The 24,069-nt window shown below is 41.3% G+C and overlaps 1 protein-coding gene across 6 annotated transcripts in view; it reads left to right on the top strand.

Annotated features, from left to right (window-relative positions):
• The window catches only part of RAPGEF6 (Rap guanine nucleotide exchange factor 6), a 144,721-nt gene extending 127,549 nt beyond the window's left edge, over window positions 1-17,172 (top strand). For 5 of the 6 annotated variants that reach the window (XM_060271679.1, XM_035105426.2, XM_035105427.2 and 2 more), the window contains 5 exons: window positions 857-970; window positions 4,095-4,323; window positions 5,880-6,391; window positions 12,517-12,828; window positions 14,885-17,172. In XM_060271679.1, coding sequence (XP_060127662.1) covers window positions 857-970; window positions 4,095-4,323; window positions 5,880-6,391; window positions 12,517-12,828; window positions 14,885-14,910 — 1,193 coding nt within the window. In that variant the 3' untranslated portion in view covers window positions 14,911-17,172. The remainder of the gene's footprint in view (window positions 1-856; window positions 971-4,094; window positions 4,324-5,879; window positions 6,392-12,516; window positions 12,829-14,884) is intronic. The other variant, XM_035105429.2, reaches the window with a different exon arrangement.
• The last annotated feature ends 6,897 nt before the right edge of the window (window positions 17,173-24,069 follow it).

The raw sequence follows: 24,069 nt of genomic DNA, 5'->3' as shown, positions 1-24,069 counted from the left end.
AACAGCTGTATAAAAACATGTAAAAGCGTATAAAATAAAATAAAAAATTAATTCAGGGGATCTTATGGATCAGGAAAAGCTTGGGGGAAAAGATATGTAACCGCTATAAGTAGGATGATGTGTTTTTATGTGTGTTGATTTAATATACTATTTAAAAGGCCATAGAGTGTTTAATTAGCCAAAGGCCTGTGAGAAGAGGAATCTTTCTGCCTGGTGCCTAAAGATATGTAACAAAGGTGCCAGGTAAGCCTCCCTGGGGCGAGGATTCCAGAAGTGGGGAGCCACCACAGAAAAGGCCCATTCTCAGTGTCGCCACCCTCCACACCTCTTGTGGAAGGGGCAAGCGAAGAGGGGCCTCAGATGATGATCACAAGGCCCGGGTCTGGGTTGCAGAGTCCAGGCTGGTTCATATACAGTAATTCAAAGAACCATGTGTGTCTTTTTTGTTTTGTTTTGTTATTTGACTATTTTTGTTGGATTGCCAAAAGTTACTCCTGCTAGAATCTTCTGCATAAGCATGTGACTTTCATTAACTTTGATGTGTCTCCATGATTATTGCTTTGTCTTCTTTGATTTCAATTCAGGGGTTGTTGTTTTCTTTAAGAACAACCTTGCTTTGATAAAAGTGGCCTCTACCCTGTCTTGTATTTGTTAACATCTCATTGCAGAGCTAAAATTAGATTACTTGTTCTCTAACTAATTAAACAGGCACATCGTTCTTCTCTCTCTACTTAACTGCAGCTTATGTTTCCTTTTGTGCTGCATCCAAGTGTAACATTACGTAGATTAAAAAACAAGAAGAGTGTTCATTTTACTGCCAGTATGTTATTTACTTTGCGTGTTCCTTTCTTTGTAGCTGGCAATCCCCAGAGGTCTGATCACTGCAGCCAGATCAACCTCTCTGGCTCGTCCTCATCTCTTGCAAGCGAAGCAAGCAACAAGAACAGTGGACAGCGCAGCTATGGAATAGGTGGGGCTTATTTGCAAAAGAAAATCCAGCAGATGACTAGCAGGACAGCAGAAATATCAGTCAGTGCTGAAAAGAGGCAAAGTGAGAATGCTAGAGACAAGACAGAGCTTCAGTATAAGCCCAGGAAAAGAATGGTCTCTCCCTTTGCAAGATTCAGGGAAAGGAGTATCTCCAGGGAAAGATCAGCTGTCACCCGTGACATGGACGCAAAGTGCATGCAGGAGGAAAGGGATAGAGCTGAGAAACAAAAGGACATAGACAGTAATGTGTTGCATACAGCCAGTAGCCATGGAAACAGTAGCTCTCTAATGTGGTTATGTCCACAGCTGAGGCACAAGAGAAGGAAGACTATGTGACATGCCGTTCTGCCTATGTCAGGCTTAAATCTGTATTTATACTGTAAATATTTATTCAGATATGTTAAGTATGTGTGACACCATTTTGAGTTTTTTCAGACATGGAAGCCGACATTAGCAAGAGATTCATTTTTACTTGGACATTTTCAGTATTAAAGCTGGAAGGACCACACTCCCGTTAAGAGCTTCTTAGAAGACCATCCAACCTCTTCTGTTGGTGATGGTTGAGAAATGACTGACTAGAAATAGATTTGTATCTCAGCTTAATAGCGGATTAAGCCTTGTTCTGCAGGGTTTGTACAGAGGATGAGAATACAGCGAGTAACTAACGAGTCATGCTTTCTAGTGCAAAATACTTTTAAAAATATGCTTTATTATCATGCTTTCTAGCCCCCTGCCACATACATGGCGACATGCAATTTCCAGTTGGGCTGCTGCATGATATGCAGTTATATACATGCGGTTTTACATGGCAAGCAAATTGTGTGAAGCAGCTCTGTGTGTACTTCATACTATGAATAGAAGTGCACAGGTCATATAGTGGTATGGATGAGATAAACAGAACTGTAGTAGAGTAACTGCTTCACACAAAAGCCTTCCCACGTGGATCTGCATATAGGAATCAGCCCTTATAGCTTGACCTGTGCATAAGGACCATGGCACTTACTTTCAAGAAAGTGTGCATAAGCTTGTGTGTACCTTTTTCATTTTTCTTTTGGAGAACTCAGCCTGTTTGAAATATACAACAGTTCTCAATATTTGCCCTCTTGCATTACTATTCAGTTACGTGTAACATGTTCTCTTTTGGGATTTACAGTTTCATTTTACTTTAAAAAAATTAATAATACAGGTGTGAGTGTTTTATGTAATCAAAGGTTTTAGCTTCACTTCCCAACTGCTTTCATGATACAGAGGTTTCTGTTTTTACTATATACTTAAAATGTTTCACAAAGTTTCCCTAACATGTGAGTTAGCAGGAATATTGGTATAAAAATTCTACTTGAAGCTCATATTTGACTGGTTCACCACCAAAGTTAAACCACAGTTTAAAGCAAACTATGGTCTAAAGTGAATAAGCAGTGTGCTAATGGGATGCTGCTCAGTTGTGCCTGATATCCTCTGTTTCTGCCCTTACTTCACTGGAGAGGCAACAAACCATAGGCTTTAGGATTAATTTGTGAACCTATTGCAGGCATCCCCAAACTGCGGCCCTCCAGATGTTTTGGCCTACAACTCCCATGATCCCTAGCTAAGAGGACCAGTGGTCAGGGATGATGGGAATTGTAGTCCAAAACATCTGGAGGGCTGACGTTTGGGGATGCCTGACCTATCGCTTCTGAGGCTTTTTATTGCCTCTCAGCCCAGCAAAGACCGTAACAGGTACTTTTTTTGTTCAGATTGCCAGATAAGACAATTACCAGCACATGCACCTTCTAAGGATTTGCCACAGTTGCCTCCGGTGAATGAGGTTTTAGTGATCCTAGCCAGCTTACTCTCAGCTGCAGTCCCAGAAAAGAAGTTCTTTCTGCACTGGGAAAACCCTGCGCAAAAGAGCTTTTGAGCTCTCTGCCTTCCATACTTATAATTTGTGTGATTTCAACCAACTAGCCTTCAACTCTGTAAAGTTGAAATGACACATGTTAAGCAGCTGGAGAGAAAGTGCCTGGAAAAATCAAGCTGTACCATATGATGGCCACTTTCAAATACCTGTCACATGGAAGATGGGGCCAGCTTGTTGTCTGCTGCTCTGGAGGGGACAACCTGAACCGATGGATTCAAGTTGCAAGGAAGGAGATTCTGACTAAACATCAGGAAGAACTTTCTGACAGCAAGAGCCATTTGACAGTGGAATGGTCTCCCTGGAAGGTGGTGGATTCTCCTTCATTGGAGGTTTTTAAGCCGGGGTTGGATGGCCATCTGTCAGGGATGCTTTAACTGTGATTCCTGCATTCCAGGGGACTAGATGGTCCTTTAGTGTACCTACCAACTTCACAATTCTATTAGTTACCTGTACCACTTTTTCAAGAACAGCAAGTAGAACAAAAATAGGAACTGTCATTCTAATGAATACTTTTCCTACGTAACCTAACTGGAGTAAATTAAAGCCAAACCGTCAACACAATATCTATAGCCTATTTCAGTCTAGATTTATGAACAACTTAGATTTTGTTAATGGGGGGAGGTGTTAGTGCAAATGAACATAAAATTACTTTAAACTGTTTGCAGGTGTATCTTGGGTGAAATCGTTGCAGATTCTTGATCCCTATTGACTGGCAAATTACTTTTCCTGTGTTTAGCTTCAGAATCAGAAGAATCCTTATTTGCATCAGCTACTAGCCATAGTGATAAAATAAAATACAATGTACTGAAGAGAGAGGTAAAAACATAACTATACAAAATACATTCCGGTTTATGTTTAGCTTTCAAAGAAGCCTTATCTGCAAATCCCATGTGGTTGTTTCTTCTTCTTCTCTGTTTTCATTATTTATTATAGCCATTTGAATGAAAGCATGCAAATTGTATCCTTGTGACAAATGTTCAAAGTAATTAGTGAAGCGTTGCTCCACTCTACAGTTGATTTTTTATTCTCTTCCTTTGAACAAAACGGAAGCACAGTAGCATAAAATGAACAATTAAAAAGCCATACAAGGGAGGAGAGAAAAGTGGTGGAAAGCATATTTGTCTTTAAAATACCATAGCAGTGTCATAAATTGGCTGTCTGAACTCTTTAAAAAAAGTTGAATCCTTTCTTCCCCTGTCCTACTTAGGCTATGCCCTGATACCATCTGCAAAATCTGAGAATTTTTCAGATTCCAGCCACAGCGAGATCTCTTCACGGTCCAGCATTGTGAGCAACTGCTCTGCTGATTCTATGTCTGCAGCCCTTCAGGATGAAAGATGTCTGGCTCAGGCTGTTGTAGTTGTGGATTCAGTAGGAGCAGTTGAAAGGAAGGAGCACCCTCACCCGTCCTCTGAATACAGCCAGCCTTGCCCTGGGTAAGAAGTGATTGACACGCAAGAGAGTAGCGAAAGGATTTTCTGTTCAAGCCATTTACTGCCTATGTTGTAATCATGCTCACAGGTGCTATTAGCCTGCTGAAAACCACTTTTAGAAAGAGCAAAGTATGCTCCCTGTTCGGGAAATCTCAAGTTAGAATTTTAAACAGGCTATGATTTTCCCTATATTGGTAGGCCTTTAAATTGGTGTATTAATGTACATCCTAGAAAATGCATTAAAGCTGCAGGATTTAAATAAATTGCCTCTGGTATAGCACCAGGCACTGAATGTTCAAAGATGTTATCCTGGAAAGCCCTGAAAAGATTTGCCATTTAAAATGTGTTCGCGTTCAAATGTACAGCGTGACCATGGTGTTTCGTGACAGCAAGTGGGAAATGTGCTTCCAGGCTTATGCCTAAGGCATAATGGTCAGAAACCAGGTTGCCGCTCTCAGAAGAGAAGATGGATTCTGCCAGTGGAAGGCTGGACAATACCAATTATAACTAAGGCCTCCAGGGTCTGTAGAACTTTTGCCAACATTTATTTCTTTTGTAATAAATAAATAAAAACAAAATCTTCCCATGTAGATTCAATTAATGTTGCTGTTCACTAATCAATATTCACTTAATCACTGAATCGTTTAATAACTCTTTCTTGAAATGCAATAGCACTCGGTGCTCAGTACGTGATTTGCCACGTCAGGATAGGTTAAAAGAAATTGCATAAAGATTGAAAATATAAGATGTTGAACTTATTATTTCCTACAAGCAGGTAAAATTGTAGCATTTAGATGTGTAATGGCCTGATGCTTGTCTTGAAGAAAAGAAAGAAGGGAGATCATGGGGTTGTATTTATCTAACTTTCCTCATAGTAGACACACTAATATTATTGATCATGACTAACTTAGGTATGTTAATTTCAATTAGTTAACTACCACCCATAGAAATCAGCATTTCCGGTTGGCGGAGCCTGTTGGAAGACTTGGCTAGTGGAAATACATTGTAATGCAGTCATAGACAATGTGGTGCCCTAAAAATGTTATTAGACTATAGTTCCCATCAACCTTGCCCAGTACGCATGTTGGCTGGGGCTGTTGGGAGTTGGGAGTCCAGCAATATTTGTAAGGCACCACATTGGATAACCCTACCATAACATTGTATTAGATATAATACGACATAGATAAGTATTCAGTACAGTAGTACCTTGGTTCTCGAACAGAATGCGTTCCGAGAGTCAGTTCGACTCCCAGAACCGTTTGAAAACCAAGGCGCGACTTCTGCTTGGCTCAAAAGCTGCAGAAGTTCTTTGAAAACCAGAACACTCACTTCTGGGGTTCAATCATTCGGGAGCCAAGGTACAACTGTATAGACACAACCAATGGTTAAGGCAAAAGCAGTCATATTTTGAACCAACTGGACTCTAAACTCAACGTGCTCAGATGCAAAGAGGTGAGTGAGCATTTTACAGACTGTCTTTAACTCTGGATGTTGTCTTCATTTGTCGCCATTGAATTGCTTGCATGCTGCCTTTATAATGCTGTGGTCTTCGATTTCAGTTGGCCACTGTCGAGACCTCCAGTGATCCGAGGCCTGCCTGTCCCATCTTCCATGAGTACGGAGGAGATTTCCCACGAACACATCACGATAGAAGCAGCAGATAGTGGTCGTGGGAGCTGGACCTCCTGCTCAAGTAGTTCTCATGATAACTTCCAAAATATCCAGAACCAGAAAGGATGGGACCTCTTAAACTCTTACCGCCACACTCACTTAGAAAGGGCCATTGCTGAAGTAGAACCACCAAGCAGCTGCCCTGAAGAGATTCACTTGCAGCCCCACACCCCCTCAAACAGCAGCAGGCAATCCAAAACGGCCATGGACTTTGACCAATCCCGGCAGAGCTGGGCTTCATCAAGTTCTCTATCAGATGCATATGAAGCAAACTGTGGGACAGTAAAGCGGAGAGGACTTGACAGCTTAGCAGTAGAGCAAGCTGAAGTTTTGGACTCCAAAGCAGGTGGCGATACAACATACAAAACTGTCACTTCAAGTACGGAGAGAGGCCTCATAGGTAAGCCATCCAAAGGCTGTGGAAGCTCCCACAGCTGTAATGTATTATGTTATTAAGCTGTTAAGAAATGACATCAGCAGATTGCATGTTAAAATCCAGTTTGTACACATGTTTTCAATCAAATAAATCCGCAGCCCAAAGTGTTTCCAGACCTCCTTGGGAGCAGGGGTGGGATTTAAAGTAATAGAACAGCAAACTTTTGATTGCCTTACAGGGGACGGAACAGGCTTATGCAACAAGCAGAGGGAATTTTCCCCTGTGACCTTTTTCAAAAAACCTTTCTGAGATATCTTTTTGCAGTTTTCCAATAAGAATTTGGGCTGTCCTTTCTTGAGCACTCTGATGCATTACACTGGAGATGACCACGTTGGTACAGAAATTTTCCACGTTGTGATGCTTTTTCCAGCCATTCAGCCCTGCCTACCTGCTCCCCTTTGCCCTTAAGGCAGGAAGAAAATAGTCCCCAGGTGTCATTTTGCATTGCCATCAGCTTGGCCATCCTCCAAATGCTGAGTATCCCAGGAAGTATTTTGTGCCCAAAACAAATAGATTTCAAACCAAAATGACAATATCAAGTCGTATTATTGAACTCGGGAAATATGGCATAAAAATATAATTGTACACAGATTGTAAATCAGTTTAGAGAATACACAAATCATGGGGATTCTTTTATTGGGGAAAAAAACATATCCCACATTTTCTTAGATATGAAAGCTGCCTCCAGCACTGAAGAAAAGGAGATGGATACATTTTTTCAGGGGACTTCTCTCTTTTGCTTGCCCTTTCCAATGTGCAATCTCTGCTCCTAGATGCTATACTTGCCCTTTACCTCTTTTCTCCCTTTAATTCATCCTCAGCTGCACCATGTTACTTCATATCTCATACCCACATCAGTGTCCAACCCAGGAATCTTGTGAAAGAGGGTGAGATATGCATCCTCTTCCACACGATAGATTGCCTTACATGCTCAGCTGCTGGTAGCAGTGCACATTCACGTACTGCTAGCAGTACCTTCCTAATGTCCTCAGTCAGGTATGAAATATAGGACCATACGGGAAGAGAGTTGTGTTTTATGATATTGGATATTTAGGCATGGTGTTGGCTGCATGTCTGGAATATGCTATTTGGAATCCTTAGCTGACTGTTTTTTTAAAAATATTTGAAAGCCCTGTAAGGGAAGTTGTTGTAGTGGGTTTGAGGGTATTGTTGCAGTTTTTATTTTTGTGCGACCTCTGTGCATTGATCAGCTGTTTGTGATAATTGGGGATAAAGTTGGGGCATCCTGGTTTGGGCCCTTCGTTGCTCTTCTGTCAATGAAAGGGACTCCAAGAGAGGCTTCTGCTGGTGGAAGGAAGGAAGGAAGGAAGGAAGGAAGGAAGGAAGGAAGGAAGGAAGGAAGGAAGGAAGGAAGGTAAAAAAGGGGAAATTTTGCCAATTCCTCTTTCCCTATACAGCTCCCAGTGACACCTCCAGAGGGTCTCCTAATTACTTGGAGTATATTATCTTAGGGCACTGGGGAAATTGTGAAAATTACCCTCCCCTTTCCCCCAGTAGGAGGATCCAAGTCTTTGAACACAGTTTCCTTTTCTTCAAAGTGCATTTGAGGCGTATTTCACTGTAGGAACAATTAAATTCATGTCACTGGCAGCTTTTAGCCATTTTGATAAATCAAAATGGAATTAATGTCAACCAGGGGGAGCTGCTGCAAAATATTACAACTGTGCGGAGTGCTGCTGTTCAGTATGCCAACCAGCTGTGTATTCTTTTGGGATTCATAATTTCATTTTTCCTCCCAGCCAGTTTCTTATTCACACCTCGCCCCCCAAAAACAGTCAACATTATGTGCCTATGTTTTGTTGGTATCCATCCATCCCTCCCTCCCTCCATCCATCCATCATCCATCCATCCATCCATCCACACATTTCTGCAGGACTTGAGGTTCCCATATGCCTGCTAGCGCCTTCCTCTTGTGTGTGCATGGTCCTCTTTAGGCTTATGTAGGGCTCCACACTCACCTCTGAACAGTGGAAACAGAGGGAATGAGACAATCTGTGAAAGGGTTGTGACCTGGCGCATGCTGGAAGAGGAGAAGGAAAGAAAATGGCATGTCTGTAGACCAAAGAAAGAGAATTCACAATTTTCAAATTGAGAACCACCTCTCTAGTAGCTGGCCCATTTTGTCCTTTTGCCCCACGCCATTACCGTTTTAATTCACATTCTTATTAGTGCCAGTGTAAACAGGATTTCCACTGTTCAAAATTAAAGGAAAACTAACAAGATCAAAGCAGGAATAAGCAGTTTTGCAAAGAGGAATTGTCAGGAAGTTAAATGAAAGTGAAATCTAATTAATAAACCTTTTCCTAAGGGCATAGCTTTTTCACCAGAGGGTAATTGCGTCTCCTCAGATCACCCCCCAAAATTTGGGCTTGCATTATATTACATCCTCTGCCTAGCTCTAAGGCAAAACCAACATTGCCAAATGAATGTTTGGGTGGGGCAGGGGTTACACACCCAGTCTATGTAAGCCCAGCATTCTCTGCCCTGAGGAACATCCTCTCATTGTTCCTGTCTGTTCTTGCCGCCTTGATCAGTCTTAGCATTTTGCCAGCTGTCTGCTTTTCCACAGAGCTGACATGCAAACACCACAGAATCACAGAATTGTAGGGCTGGAAGGGATCCTGGGGATCATCTAGTCCAACCCCCTGCAATACAGGAATTTCTTGCCCAACATGAGGCTCCAACTCACAACCCTGAGATTAAGAGTCTCATGCTCTACCAACTGAGCTATTCAGCTCAGACCATATTTATCTTTTATCAAAGGATATCCCCAAAGCCTGCTCCTTGTTTGATTTTGCCATTTATTTGTTAGCAACTAAAAGAGCATGACAACGACAACAAGAACAACAACAACAAGAAGAAGAACAACAACAATTTATTATTTATACCCCGCCCATCTGGCTGGGTTTCCCCAGCCACTCTGGGCGGCTTCCAACAGAAAAATGAAATAAAATAATCTATTAAACATTAAAAGCCTCCCTAAACAGGGCTGCCTTCAGATGTCTTCTAAAAATCTGGTAGCTGTTTTTCTCTTTGACATGTGATGGGAGGGCGTTCCACAGGGCAGGCACCGCCACCGAGAAGGCCCTCTGCATTGGTTCTCTGCAACTTGACTTCTCGCAACGAGGGAACCACCAGAAGGCCCTCAGTACTGGACCTCAGTGTCCGGGCAGAACGATGGGAGTGGAGACGCTCCTTCAGTTATACTGGACCAAGGCCATTTAGGGCTTTAAAGGTCAGCACCAACACTTTGAACTGTGCCCGGAAACGTACTGTCTGTAAATGATATTAGTTTATCAGTATATAATCTAGTTTTCACTTTTGTACTTACTTTATAGAAGCCAGCTGTTTTGGAATAGAAACTTACCCCCCCCCCCAAAAAACCTTTTGCATATTGTGTTCCTCGGCACTGTAAATAAACTTGATGTTGAAATTTGGCATAGTTTGGAAGTGTCAGATGCGACTGGAAATGCATGACTTCAGCTGCCCTCTTTTGTTCCTTTCCATTGCTTACATTGCCACTACTTCAAGGTTTCACACGAGCAAATGATAGGACTACAGCTCTGTACCAATCTGTCGGTGGAGAGTAGTAAGCTAACCATTTAGAGTGATCTAACAGTGGTAAAATATTGGAATATACCTTAGGAAATCTATGTAAGAGTTGTAGGTTTTGAATTGCAGAAAGGGCCTTCCAGTAGTATTACTGAATGAATGCAACACGTAAAATTGCAATTTAAGAGTGTGTTGAATTGATACCTGCAGCTTCTTACTGTAACTGGCAGTAGCGGTATAGAAATGAAATGAATAATAATAATAATAAATAATAATAATATGATGTATCTTATTTGGATAACATTGGCATTCCAGTGTTAACTCCATTTGTCTGGCTTAGACTACCTTGGTTAACTACTTTAGGATTAAGAAAAGATGAGAATGGGGTAGTCTTAAGACAAGAGACAAAAGCTTCACAAACTAAACTTACATAATTCTAACAAAGGCAAGTGTCAAGGTGAATTATAGAAATTGTAATTACATTTATTGCCATAAATGCTGGCAGTATGACATATACAGTAATTGAAATTAATGCTGTAGGATTCTCATATATATCTGTGGGTGCCGGAATATAAAAGGTTTTGAAAATTATTGATCAGGAAATTTCAATCACATAGGAACAATGAAGTAAATTCTCAGGTTTGGAAATGTCAAGAATGTTTGCATTACAGATAAGTTACGTGTGTGTGTGTGTGTGTGTGTGTGAAGTGCTTTGTCTAGTACAGTGGTACCTTGGTTTTTTAACGTAATCCATTCCGGAAGACCGTTCAACTTCCGAAATGTTTGAAAACCGAGGCACAAAGGGCTGGCTGCAATTGCAATGGAGAAAGTTGAAAAAACTCAGCGGAAGCTGTTCGACTTCAGAGACGTATTCGAAAATGGAAGCATTTCCTTCCGGGTTTTCGGCATATGGCTTCTGAAATGTTCGGCTTCTGAGACATTTGAAAACTGAGGTACCGCAGATTTCAGATTGTTGTAATCAACTAGCCCAGGATTATAAAAAATAAATAAAATAAATACCCTGTCTGTAATCCAGTAGTGGACCATGAATTTCAGGTGTCAAAAGATTGGGTTTTTTGTTTGTTCTTTACTAAAAGATCTGCATTTTTATATATTCTGCACAGTTCATAATTAGTTACATTTTTATAAGTGAATAATTATTATGTGTATTCAGAACCCTTGTATACTTCTATACCAACAGCTATTGGGCCAAGAACCAAGGCCACTTTTGTTTCCTGAAGCCAATACAGCAGCTACCTCTGCCCTGTTAATGGATCCTATTATTACAAAGAATGCATTTAGGAATGTGATGCCTAAATAAAGAGGTTTTATTCTTATCTTAATTACTAGGAGTGTAATATAAACCTTTTTGAAAGAGGATTGGGCTGTATCCAACTAACTTGTTCCATCAGCACAAGGAATTTTGCTTTTGCAACAGATCTCCCTCCCTCCCCACTTTCCTCTCCCCATGTGCCCTCTAAATATGTTCTGGGTTTTTCTCCAATTCTCCAGAGTGGATTTGAGCAGGGTATGGGATGATTAGAGAGGGTAATTTTTGTTGCATAAGGGAAAATCCTAGTACCGATAGAATAAGTTTGTTAGATACTGCCCATTGTCTCCAAACCAGATTTTCACAACTGAAATAAGTTATTCCACCTAATATAAATAGAATTAAGAATGGCACCAGAGCTCATGAATAGCATAGGTGTCAGGTTAGGGCATTTTAAAAGAATAGCCCCGATGCAGAGGGTTTGGTGGATGGCACCTTGCTATTATTTTAGAGGAACATTTCACAGGAATGTGAGAGTCTTCCAAATTAATAAATTTTACATGTTTTAGCTAGAGAGTTGGTCTAACTGCTGTCAAAAGATGCTCCAGCAAAGCAGATCTGGAAGGCTGGGGACATTGTATACAGCATGGCTATGGTCAAAGAAGGCAAATTAATCACATGGCTGTTAGAGATAACTTCCAGTAGCAACTAAACATACTTATTTCATGCAATCATCTTTTCAAAACCTCTATTTTCACATATCACTGTATATGAATGCTTTGCTGGTCCTGCTAAAATCCTTTGGACTTGGTTTTTTCTTTTTTCTTTCTGTTTTCAAAATGCAGCTATTCCCCGCCCCCTCTGCCCCATTTTAGGGATATTTGATATTTGCACTTGAGTTTGTGGAGGCTACAAGATAAAATGTATTAATTGAAGTGCAGGTTTATAACAGTGCCTATTGCTGTCTGCCTGTTCGCCAACCGTTGAGATCAGGGAGCCTTTAAGGACCGCTTCATCTCCTTGAATCTAGGAATCTTGCCTCTCTATACTGTGACTTTTTCAGTACGTAATGTTTAAAATCCTGCCGGTGGCCTTTTATAACAAGCAATTCTTTCATTTACTTTTTTGTTATCAGTTTTCAGTTTAGCCATTGTAACATTTCACTGTTTTTTTTAAAAAAATATGCTTTCCCCCTCTCTCATTTGTTTTCTCCATTAACATTTCCATTGCTTATTTCTTGTGCCAGTGTACTGTGTCACCTCACCTAAGGAAGACAATAGGTATAGGGAGCCACCGCCCACCCCGCCAGGATATATGGGGATTTCCTTAGCGGACTTAAAGGAAGGATCACCTCACCACCCACACCTAAAACCTCCAGACTATAGTGTGGCGGTGCAGAGGTCAAAGATGCTGCATAGCAAGCTCTCTAGGCTCTCCTCCACTCCTCTGAGTAGCGAACCAGTGGCTTGTTTTCCAAAGAAGATGCCTCAGTTGCATGGCCGACAGCCGTCCCATCCTAAGCTAGCAGATATGACTGACGCAAATAGTGAAGAGGATGGTATGTTGAAGATCTAATTTGACAGCTATTTAGTAAATTGGTGTGTAATTTGTAAGTGTGGCCAATGCACGAATTGTCTGACCTCACAAAGATCACCTTGAGTGTGCTTCAGTGGTTTCCCCCCTCTGCTTCTAAATCAATTGCACACGCTTTACAAGTGCGTACTGTGAAATGAATGTAATCCTTTAAAAAACCCAGCACATTAATCACTGTGTTCACGATTAACCAGCATGTGTCCAGCAAATGCAAGTATAAAGCCCAGGTGCACAGAGTGGTCCACAATTCTTGTCCCTGAAAGGCTCTCCCAAAGAGGCTATAATATGATGTTTCAGAATGAAATAAACCAAACTAGGTCTATGAAACTGCTAGTGCATACAAGCAACTTCTGTCTTGGTTAGGGTGGAAACAGATGGTCCCCTGCCACATGGTGGCCATCTGTAAGCTCCTGCCATGTAGTAAGCTGGGCATTTCCTCCTGTACAGCTCTGTGGGGGTATAAGGCTCAGTGTCCCACGTATCCAGAATCAAGATATTACTGGCTGCCCAAGCAGCTGGAGCTGCAATGAAGTGCAGTTTAAAGTCGTGGCTGCCCATTAAATGGCCATTAGTTTCCACCCTTGCGTTTTTGAAGGGAATGCTATCAGACTGAAAACAGCTGAGACTTTAAATTGTAGTTTCAATTATTTACAAGCAAGAGTTGCAAACCTCACGAAATTGCTTAGTGGGCACAATCGAGCCCAGAGGGACCCACTAATTGGACCACGCTGGTACTTTGCACTTGACCCCTTTCCCAACCTTTTTACACCTCAACAATCATCTCCTAAAGGGCTTAATTCCCCAAATCATGAAGATTTAAAAGGGGTCTAAAGTGGAGGTTTTGCTTGCTTCCCCTTTCTCCCCACTTTACCTAATGAAAACAGGCAACTTTGATTTTGCAATTTATTCCATTTGTTGTGCACTTTTTGTTGTCCACCACTCTTGGTTGTTTGGCACAATCCCGCCCCCCCCCCCCCCGATTTTTAATTGAATGCACGAATTGAAATTCCTCTTTGAGTGTGCTTTTACAATATTACAAATTTGGCACAAATTTGGCCTGAAATGCTCCCTTGAGTTGAAAAACCTGTTAATTGTGCTATGCACACAATGTTGTGTTTCAGAAGAAGGGGAATGTTGGTGGGTGAAAGGAAGGAAATGTATTTGTATATACATAACAGTGTGGGATCATGTTCCTAATCTCTCAGATACTAAAGCGCTCTAAAAATAGCACATTAGGATGCATTTCCCGGCTTCAAATTAAAAACAATCCACTATTTTACTTTTGTATTATAATTTTATCCTGCCCGTATAGTTCTTTCCCCATCCAGGTGAGACAGATGAGGCTCAGAGTGAGTGTGCCTCAGTGACTGATGGGAAATTTGGATCCAGTCACCACTGCGCCATGCTGTGCCTCATTAAATGAGTCCCAGTCGACTGACTCCTTCCAAACTATGGCCGAGATCAAAATACCTATGTTAGGTGTACCCATGACTTGGGCATATGCAATGGGATTTTTAACTTTATGTTGAAACTCCCCATATTGGTCATTGTTTCCCCCATATGAAGGGCCCAGTCTCCAGACGTCTTTTGAATTTGTATTTTGATTGAAAGCATCCAAGCACACATTTTGTTGCTTGAGCACACACAGAAAGAAGAGTATATAGCAAAGGAAGAAGGCTGATAAGCAGTGATGTTTCCGTACGTCTAGCATTACGCAGCTTCCTAAATCCTTTTAGAAAAAGGAAAAGAAATCACTGCATGATAGAAAGGACATGTAATATTTTGCTTAAGCTGACAGCATGTTTCTTTTCATTTTTGTTCACATGATCCAAAAGCATTAAGGATGGCTGCAAGGGAGGATTTTGAATGCTTTTGAAAATGCATGTCACTCATTTTATTTGAGTCAGGGGAACCCGGTGGGGAGCAGCTTTCACATTCAGAGTGGGTGTGGTCGGTGTATTGACTAAATGTGTAGTATGTTTATGGAACAGATGGTTTACTGTGTTTTTCTTGCTTCACAGAAGACGAACAAGTATCAGCAGTCTAGCCTTTGCGCTTCCTGTGAAAATTGCCCTGAGTCACAGTAACATTGGAAGAAGGAATTGTACAATATTGTTAGCTGTAGCTGACAGCTTGCTGCTATTGACTTCAAATGTTGCATTTGCTTGTCTTCTGAATAATATGATGGACCTAATCTGGATCCTAATTTTGAACTTCCTTGCTTCACTGCAATCAGCTTCACAGCCTAAGAAAACTATTTATATCTTGAGACATACAGACAACAATTTCTAAGGAATACTGACCCTGAATTGCAGAAAGCAGAATCCAGAAGGACCTCCCTTTTAACAAAGTGGGGCCAACTTGGAAACATTCTTCTGCAGGAAATCTGTAGACGCTTTTGGTAGCCTTTGCTCAGATATTTTCTTTGTGACCATTACAGCTCTCAATTGAAGAATGTTATTTTACGTGCTTACGGAACTGCAACACTTCAGCGAAACCAAGGATACATCTGCAGCAATCTGAAGAGTAATTTATTAATTTGGAGTTTATAATAAGGCTTTGGTTTGTTTGTTTATATGTGTATTAGAATGCTCTGGTTGGCTAATGTGAATGCTTTTTACAAAGAAAATAAGGTAACAAATTATCTTGGTGTTAATGACATGTTTTATGCTAGCAAAACACCGTGGATTTCTGAGGAACTGGATGTCATGAGTGCAGCTAGAGGTTTACACACATTGCCACATAAACCTCTCTTGTAAAATGCCAAGCCCTGATGTGTGTATTGAGTGTGCTTCAATGTGCATAGAGTAGTGGAACACTGCCATCTGTTGGTCCTGTATTTTAAAACCGCTGAAGTACATGTGACCGCCGTCCTTTCAACTATCAAATGAACAAGGAAGTACCTGCAGTTCTTTTCTTTCCCGCATTCCATTTCTTGCCCTTCCATCGAATTGAACCATGCTGTGTGTGTTACGTTGTATTTGCAGCGCACTCTCCTGTGAACCCGTCCAGTGCAAGTCCCATTGCAACAAATGGAAGAAGCACAAGGAGATGGCTGCCAGGTCCTGAACTTTTGAGCTGCATCCAGTTTGCACCGGAGAAGTGCCCGTCAAGTGATGCTCAGCTTGAGGTGTACAAAACTTGTAAGGAGAACCTTGGAAATGGGAACGGAACGTTAGGGTTTTGTTCTTCTCTTTAAAAACAACAACAACAACAACACAAAGCTATATATGCACAATGCTGTGCTTGATTCTCAGGCCTCAGATTTACCTGGAAGCATTTTTTCCTCCAGTTCCAGAGTTGAAAACTGGATGCAGTTACTTGCTCTGCAGCTGCTGTGACACACTCTCCACCAGACTGAACTCATATGATCCTGGCTGAGCCTTCGTATCTGGAAATGACTTGTAAGGCTAAACCCCACTGAGGCTTGCCTCCGGTTAAGCTCTGCACTCGAACTGTCAGCTTCCTTGCAACCACAATGTCTTAGAGAAAAACACAAAGGGGGAAAGGTGTTTAGAATTTCAGTCTTTGGGAACAAAAACCCATCACAAAATGTGTGGCCATCAATAACTTTGAATATTTGCACTGCAGACTACTGTATGCTTATCTTTCTGTCTTTGTGGCCAGGACTAAATTCAGTGTGTTTAAACGTCCAGATTATTCCATTTTCTACATCCTCACCCCCCCAAAACCATTTTGAATACTTGAGGTATAGGGTCTTTACAAATGAGATAACCCATTCTTAGAGCGAACCTGTAAAGTGTAGCCTGTAATTTATTACCATCCATGGGAGTCCACAAATACTCCTCACTCATCTCCAATGCTGAGCACATTTGTGGTTAGTTTAGAATGAGAAACAGCTGGGGGACTTGTGCCTTCAGTTGCTCTGGGATATGGAGGCACTTGGAAGCAGACAGACTCTCTAACTCTCTCTTTAAGTGTCTCAAAAACCCACTGTGACTGCAGGATCAAGCCCTTCCCCTTGTCCAAGGCTTCGGTATGGGCTGCAAAGATGCTCAGTGACTTTGAAGCACTTCTGAAACCCAGCGCAACTGCAGGGACATCACCCCACCCTTTTACGGACCTTGAAAGTAGTTCTATTGTTGTGCTTTGGAGGTGCTCTGATGACCAGCATATCATTGGAGGCGAGTCTTCACCCTTGCCCCCAAGTTAGGGGAGGGGCAGGGTTGTTTGTGACCAAATCTTTGGAATTGTTATCAAGGCACCATCACCCAAAACTTGAAGACATCTGGCCGTAGTAAATATAGTCTGCATGTATGTGTGTACGTATATATATATATATATATATATATATATATATATATATAGGGAGATATCTATCTATGTAAGTACATGCATATGTAGAAAACACACACACACACATACACAAACATACATACACATACATACACAATACATATACATACACAAGCTAAGGAACAAAGTAAGTCACTGTTTACAGTTAGGCTCAGCTGAGGTTGAAGCTTTGCTTTACTTGGCCAACCAGAGTACATGGAGAAGAACTGGAGTTCCCTGCATTTATTTTCTTCCTCTAGCAATTACCCAGTCAAACATGATAAATGGATGTATATTTCAGGTTTACCTGCAAATCCTAGTACCATAAATGTTTACAATCTAAGCTAGAAGGAAGATGTTTGTCAATTTTAAAGGTGCCTCAGAGTAACTTATTTTTTTACTGTTCAAGTTGTACTGAGCTTTCACGTTTTCTTCTGAGTCCGAGGCAGATGCAGAATCCAAACATATGTACCAAAAAACAAAAACAAAATGTAAATCCCTAAGCCTTCTATACGCACGGTCCATATTGACTTAGGGCAGTGCTAGTGAACCGGAGGGTGTTTGGACAAACCTATGCCATTTCTGGCAGCCCGTTGATGCCTTGTAATATGGAATTGCAAACCAGAAAATAATAGGAGGAGATGGAGAGGCTCTCTGATTCATCATTTAGTTGGCTAATCACATGTTAGTACTCTAGCCTTAAGTATCTGAGAAAAGTAGCTGTGCAATCAGTCTGCTCTCTTTTCTTTGCCTCCAGGGCCTTAATGGGAGCGATCAAATTGTATGGTCCTTAATGAAATAATATCAAAACCTGACTCAAGTTGGCAGCCGTGATTTCTGCATATACGGCAATGTTGACACAGGCGCAGACCAACCCACAGTGACATTTTCTAGCACAAACCCCACTAGGAATTCCACATTATTGCAACTTTATTTGTTGAGTGAGACTTGTTTAAGATATAGTCTTGGTGGAAAGTGTACATAGGCCGCAATCCATGAGTGCCATAGCAGAGGCAGGGAAGAAGCACCCGCTCAGCTAGATAAGGGCATTGGATCCAGATTACTCCATTCTTTAGTCCTGATAATGAACTGCAGTTTCCACCAGCCTCAGCTAGCATGGCTTGTGGTCATAGGAGTTGCATTCTAGTGACCTTGGGAGGACCGCAGCTTTCCCCAAGCCTTCTTAAGTCCCCTTAGGCATGATTAACTTAGTCTGGATCCAACCCACGGTGAAGTTTTTATGGCGAGTTTCACCCCCTAGAATGAGCAAGCTGCTATTCTGTTTAAAACTTCTGGTTTCCTGTTCAGCCAGCTGACCGCAGTGAAGAACCTCAATGCCTCTAGCTCTGCATAACATGCATAAAGTGCTAAGGATGCAACTATACTTGCCATTAAAAAGTTTGCAAACCTCAAGCCTTAGTTTCAGTTTTCATCTTAAGTATCAAGTGGTGCATAAGTGCTAACATAACTGCAAACATAATAGGGAATACTGACGTTTTGGGGCCAATAATGTAGTTTCTCAGTAACCTCAAATACTGTTTCAGCTTGAAGGCACAAAACTAAAGGATTAAGACCTTCTCGCTTAAGGGTAATCCTCCTCCATTTGATAATCCTGATACTCCTTTCATTTACATTATTGACAAATCTCAAGGTCTGCTCACCTTGTCTGAAGATCATCGAACCAGCCATTTGATAACAATCACCCTCTTAAATTTGGTTTTTCCATATCTACAGCATCAGTAATACTCTTTTTTTATAAGTACATTGGTGTTCAAGCCACTGCACATCTTGTTAATCATGTTGTCCTATAGAGCCCATATAGTGTAAATATGCTCTGAGTAAATGAACTCTCTTGACTGCTTCCGATTTGCACAGTGTGAATTGCCTCAGTCTGTCCTTGCTCTGATCTTCATTTGTTTGTTTGCCCCCCCCCCCCTTTTAATCAGCTGGTCACATTGATCAGGGACACTAGCCAAAATGGGTGGATACAAAGAGACAGAATCACCTTTTTTTAACCAGTTCACATGAAAACTTTCCTTAATCCTATTCTATGCTGTTTACATGACTTTAATTCTTAAATGTTTATGAGTACATTGTCGGCATGTTCTGTGCTTTTGTCCCTTGCCATATAATTTCTACGATCATGTGTTTGAAATGGCTGCCTCTTCTCTGCACATAACATGTTAGTTTTTTTTTTACAATATATCGTGAGGAAACGTGTCTCAAACCAAACGGGATATGTCCTTAAAAGCAGGAAAGTTTGGAAATCTGAAACATGGAACCAGTGTCAACTTTTGCCTCCATGTGGTGACATGGGTAAGAAGGAGGGGAAAAGTCCTCCTCACGTGTAAGTAGACCAGTGAACTGTACATCATTTTAAGCTTGCCCGTTGAGTGCTATTTGATGCTGGGCTTATAATGTTGGTGAACTACATTGTGGAAATGTGCATAATATTGGGCTAGAAAAAGTGTACTAGATGTACTGATGTTTTCCAATTTTGTAATTTTGAAGGTGCCCGTGTATTTATTCGCACTCTGCTTACCCTGAAACACAGTGTCACCTAAGGTAAACTAAAACATTGTGTTCTCACCTGAAGAGTCATTCTTTCTATGCTAAAGATGAGAGGACTTTGCACAGACACTAGTAGAGGTGGTGTTTACTTAGGCTTTTGAAATCACTTCTTAGGGCCTGATCCTACTGTGATTTGAAGTAAGAGGTGAACTGCTCCTCTTTATTAGCTTCTCTGAGGAGATAAAACCAGGACAAAAAGAAACCTGGCCCATTCGGCCATTCACTTATCAGCATCAGCACAGTTATAAGTCCCATATAATCGGCATTACATTAAACGTAATTTTAAAGAGGATATTACTTTCCTATTGCCTTCAAAGCTGATCAGGAAAATAGGGGTGATCCCTTGTCGACGAAAGCTTTTTAAATGCCAACTATTTAAAAATCGAGTAGGAAACAAATTTTGGCTCTAGTTCACCTCTCTCTTTTGTCATTGTCTTGTCTTTTAATTTTTATGTATATATATATACATGGAATGCAGTTTAGCTTGGTATTAATGACTTTTTGCATATGTGAGCATATGGGCAAAAACTGCACAGTTGTAATGGTATTCTGATAGCAATTGTAAAACTGCACAAGTCAGTGATTGTAAAGTATTCTGTAACAAGCAATGTTTGTCTTCTATTTTTTGATACCTCTTACACTTATGTCTTTTAGAAAGACAGTGCCTCTGTATGCTTTTTTTGTATTTTTACTGAGTGACTGTAAATATTTGTTATATTTTTGGTTAAGAGAATGTTTAAAAGTACTGTTTAATATCCAATCTACTAATGTTGTTGGAATCAATAAACGACTTACTTAATATGGATTATTGTGAATGGTTTCCTTCTGTCCTCGTATTTGCACCCACCCCAGGACTTATCCACTCTCTCAGAAAACTGTGTCCAGCCTACGTCTGATATTGATTATCAATGCTGGGATGTTTATAGAGGAAATATCTCTTTTTGTTGTTCTTGCAGGCACTAAATACAGTGGGTGGAGAACTTCCAGATGTTGCTGCACTACAGTTCCAACTTGACCATTGGCAAAACTGGCTGGGGCTGATGAGATTTGGAGTCCGTCATCATCTGGAGGGCCATGGTTCCCTATTCTTAATATGTGCAATTGCTTCCTCTAGTCCAGATGGTCTTGGGCATATTTAACTTCATTGCAAGCCATAACTTGGGTGCAAAGGTAGTGGAAAACACTACGTACAGAAGGGCTATCTTTTTCTTTCCCTAGGAGAGGTGTGCGACATGAGAAAAGCGACCCTGGATCTAGAGAAGGCTTTTCACAAGCTCCTTATTCAAAACCTTTTCGTAGTCCATTTGAGCATGTTTCTCAAACTGTATCATAACCCCCCCCAATATATATATATATATATATATATATATATATATATATATATATATATATATATAATGCAGCAGTAGGAGAATTATTCTGGGTAGTGCTTGGCAAGAGTTCACAGAAACAGCACTAATATATTTTCTCCTTCCACCCTGTTGGTTTGGACCAGAGCAGTGAGTTTAAACGGGCGCACCTGTGTCAAATTGTGATTATAGAGAGCAACTCTGTATATCTTTACTGGCACTGAAGTCCCACTGCATTCAGTGGAGTATAGTCAGGGAAGTGTGTTAAATCACAGCCTTCTTTTAAGGGGCCTACTTTAATATTAACAAACAAATAAGGATATTTTGATCATTCAACACCATCAGCCTGAAGCAATTACTTGAACCACAAGTAGTCACTTATTTCTGCAATATTTACTTCAGGCTATTGTTGTTTGGGGTGCTTGTTGATTCGTTAACTTTTTTATTTTTATTAAAAAAACATATTTCTGTCATTTCGTTTGTAACCTGAAGTCTCCAGATTTGGCATGTTGAAATGGAAGATTTCACTAGAAAACATTTAAACTGTGCATTGAGCACAGTTATAACAACAACCTTCTTTGGTTAAAACCGATAGCAAAGAGCACACAATGTGTGCCAACTTATAAAATCTAAGATACAGAATTATTTGCTGCTGTAATATTTATACGCCACCAGAGGGCAGCATGGCACGTCTTTTTCTCCACTCACTAATCAAGGCTGTAGCAAGAACGGCAGTAGCATGAACGGTCAATATGTTTTAGACAAGTACTTGTCAAAACATACCCTGTTTCTCATATTTTAAGACATACCCATAAAATAAGCCATAGCAGGATTTTTAAGCATTCAAGGAATATAAGCCATACCCCGAAAATAAGGCATAGTGATAGGCACAGCAGCAATGCCGGCCGCGGCAGGAGGAGGAGGAAAAAAATAAGAAATCCCTTGAAAATAAGCCATAGTGTGTTTTTTTGAGGAAAAAAATAAATATAAGACATGTCTTATAATATGAGAAACACGGTAACCTTATCCCTGAAGTAGCCACAAGAATACACTGCAGCCTTCTGCACCTGACAAGATTCCTAGCCTTAGCCCCTGCTTCAATAGGCAAGAATTTGGAGCATCTGTTGTACAGATGTAGCGGATGGAGATTTTGACAGGGTTCAGGGTGTGGCGAGGGAACTTATTCCTGGCAGTGGAAGAGCTGCTTTTAGTGATCAGTGGGCAGCTGGCATTTCATTAACTTTGGTTTAAAATTACCCCCATAGCAGCTGCCATTTCTGTCTCAGATGCCCTGGATTAATGCTACATCTGAGCCTGGGGTAGGTAGAGAACTCAAGGCCCTGCAGATGTTGCTGGACTATAACTCCCATCACCACTGACCATTCTGGTTGGGGCTGATGGGAGTTGGAGTCTTAACTCTATCACCATCTAGAACAGGCACCCCCAAACTGCAGCCCTCCAGATGTTTTGGTCTACAACTCCCATGATCCCTAGCTAACAGGACCAGTGGTCAGGGATGATGGGAATTGTAGTCCAAAACATCTGGAGGGCTGAAGTTTGTGGATGCCTGATGTAGAGGGCTGCAGACTCCCCAGCCATATACTTTGGGATTCTCACAAGCAGAGCGCAGAGGCTACAGCCGTTCCCTGTTTGTCTCCAGCACCTGGCGTTCCAAAGTATCTTGCCATATACCTAGGGGACTTGTTATTAGATAGCTGCATAAGACGGTGCCAAGCTAGTAGCCGCTTGAGCCCAGATGTTGCAATTGAACCTTTGGGATAATGTGTCTTGCTCTCACTTACAATGTGAGTTTGTGCTGGCCAAAGAAAAATGTCCTGGAGGTGTACTTTGATGTTGAAATGTGCACTGTATTTGGCAAACAAAAAGCATAGTCCTATCAGCCCAGGGAATGGACCATTGTCCTCATGTCCTGCTCTGGGCTTCCCAGAGGCATCAATTTGGCCGCTGTGGGAAGCAGGTTGTTAGACTTGGTAGGTTCTTGTCCTGACCCTGCAGAACTCTACTTACCAGTATGTTAATGTACTAACATCTATGTACATTTCTCTTATGTCATGATTTGCTGATCCCATGTTAAGAGATAATCTTCCACTAAGTAATTTTGTGTCTTGTAGGGCTCAAACAAAAGAGGGGTAACTTTTGACTTGTTCAGGAGTACCAAAAAGCACGCACACCTCTTTGGTTTTTGTTTTCATGTATTTATAGCTGCAGTGACGGGACATCTGCATTTGCCCAATACCGATTCAGGAAGTGTTGTCTCTCCTTCAACTGGCTTCACTTGCCCTTGTGCGGTGAAATTCTGTTAATACATACCGGTAGTTAGCAGGTGGGACTAGACCCAGAGGGGAATTTGCATGGAACCAGCAGCTCAGAGGTGAAACGTTGTTGTTGTAGTTGTTTAGTCATTTAGTAGTGTCCAACTCTTCGTGACCCTATGGACCAGGGCACGTCAGGCACTCCTGTCTTCCACTGCCTCCCGCAGTTTGGTCAGACCCATGTTGGTAGCAAGCTATGGCAAGATCTTAAATAAATGGGAGTGCCTGGTCACCTCATCTGTCTCCTGAGAAATCTCTATGTGGGACAAGAAGCTACAGTTAGAACTGGATATGGAAGAACTGATTGGTTCAAAATTGAGAAAGGAGTACGACAAGGTTGTATATTGTCTCCCTGCTTATTTAACTTATATGCAGAATTCATCATGCGAAAGGTGAAACATTGGCATCCTCCTAATTTAGGATTGTTCTGGAACCACTTTGGGCTCCTTTCGCTGAAACTAAAGCATTAAATATTGGCTTGTATGTTGGTGCAGTGTTCCATTAGCGCAAAGGACTTCTCCCCTGTAACAGGCCTTTTCTCCCCCTCCCATCTCATTAACCAATGTTGCTTTGAGTGGATAATTGGGATAAAACCCTAAATTGGTTCTGGCAGTTGCCGCACTCCTACAGAGCACATTCGTGGGGACTCTCATGGAG

Source organism: Zootoca vivipara, chromosome 2 (genome assembly GCF_963506605.1).
Source record: "Zootoca vivipara chromosome 2, rZooViv1.1, whole genome shotgun sequence".
NCBI classification, from domain to species: domain Eukaryota; kingdom Metazoa; phylum Chordata; class Lepidosauria; order Squamata; family Lacertidae; genus Zootoca; species Zootoca vivipara.
The sequence above is the reverse complement of the archived record's forward strand: the minus strand, read 5'-3'. Positions and strand labels throughout refer to the sequence as shown.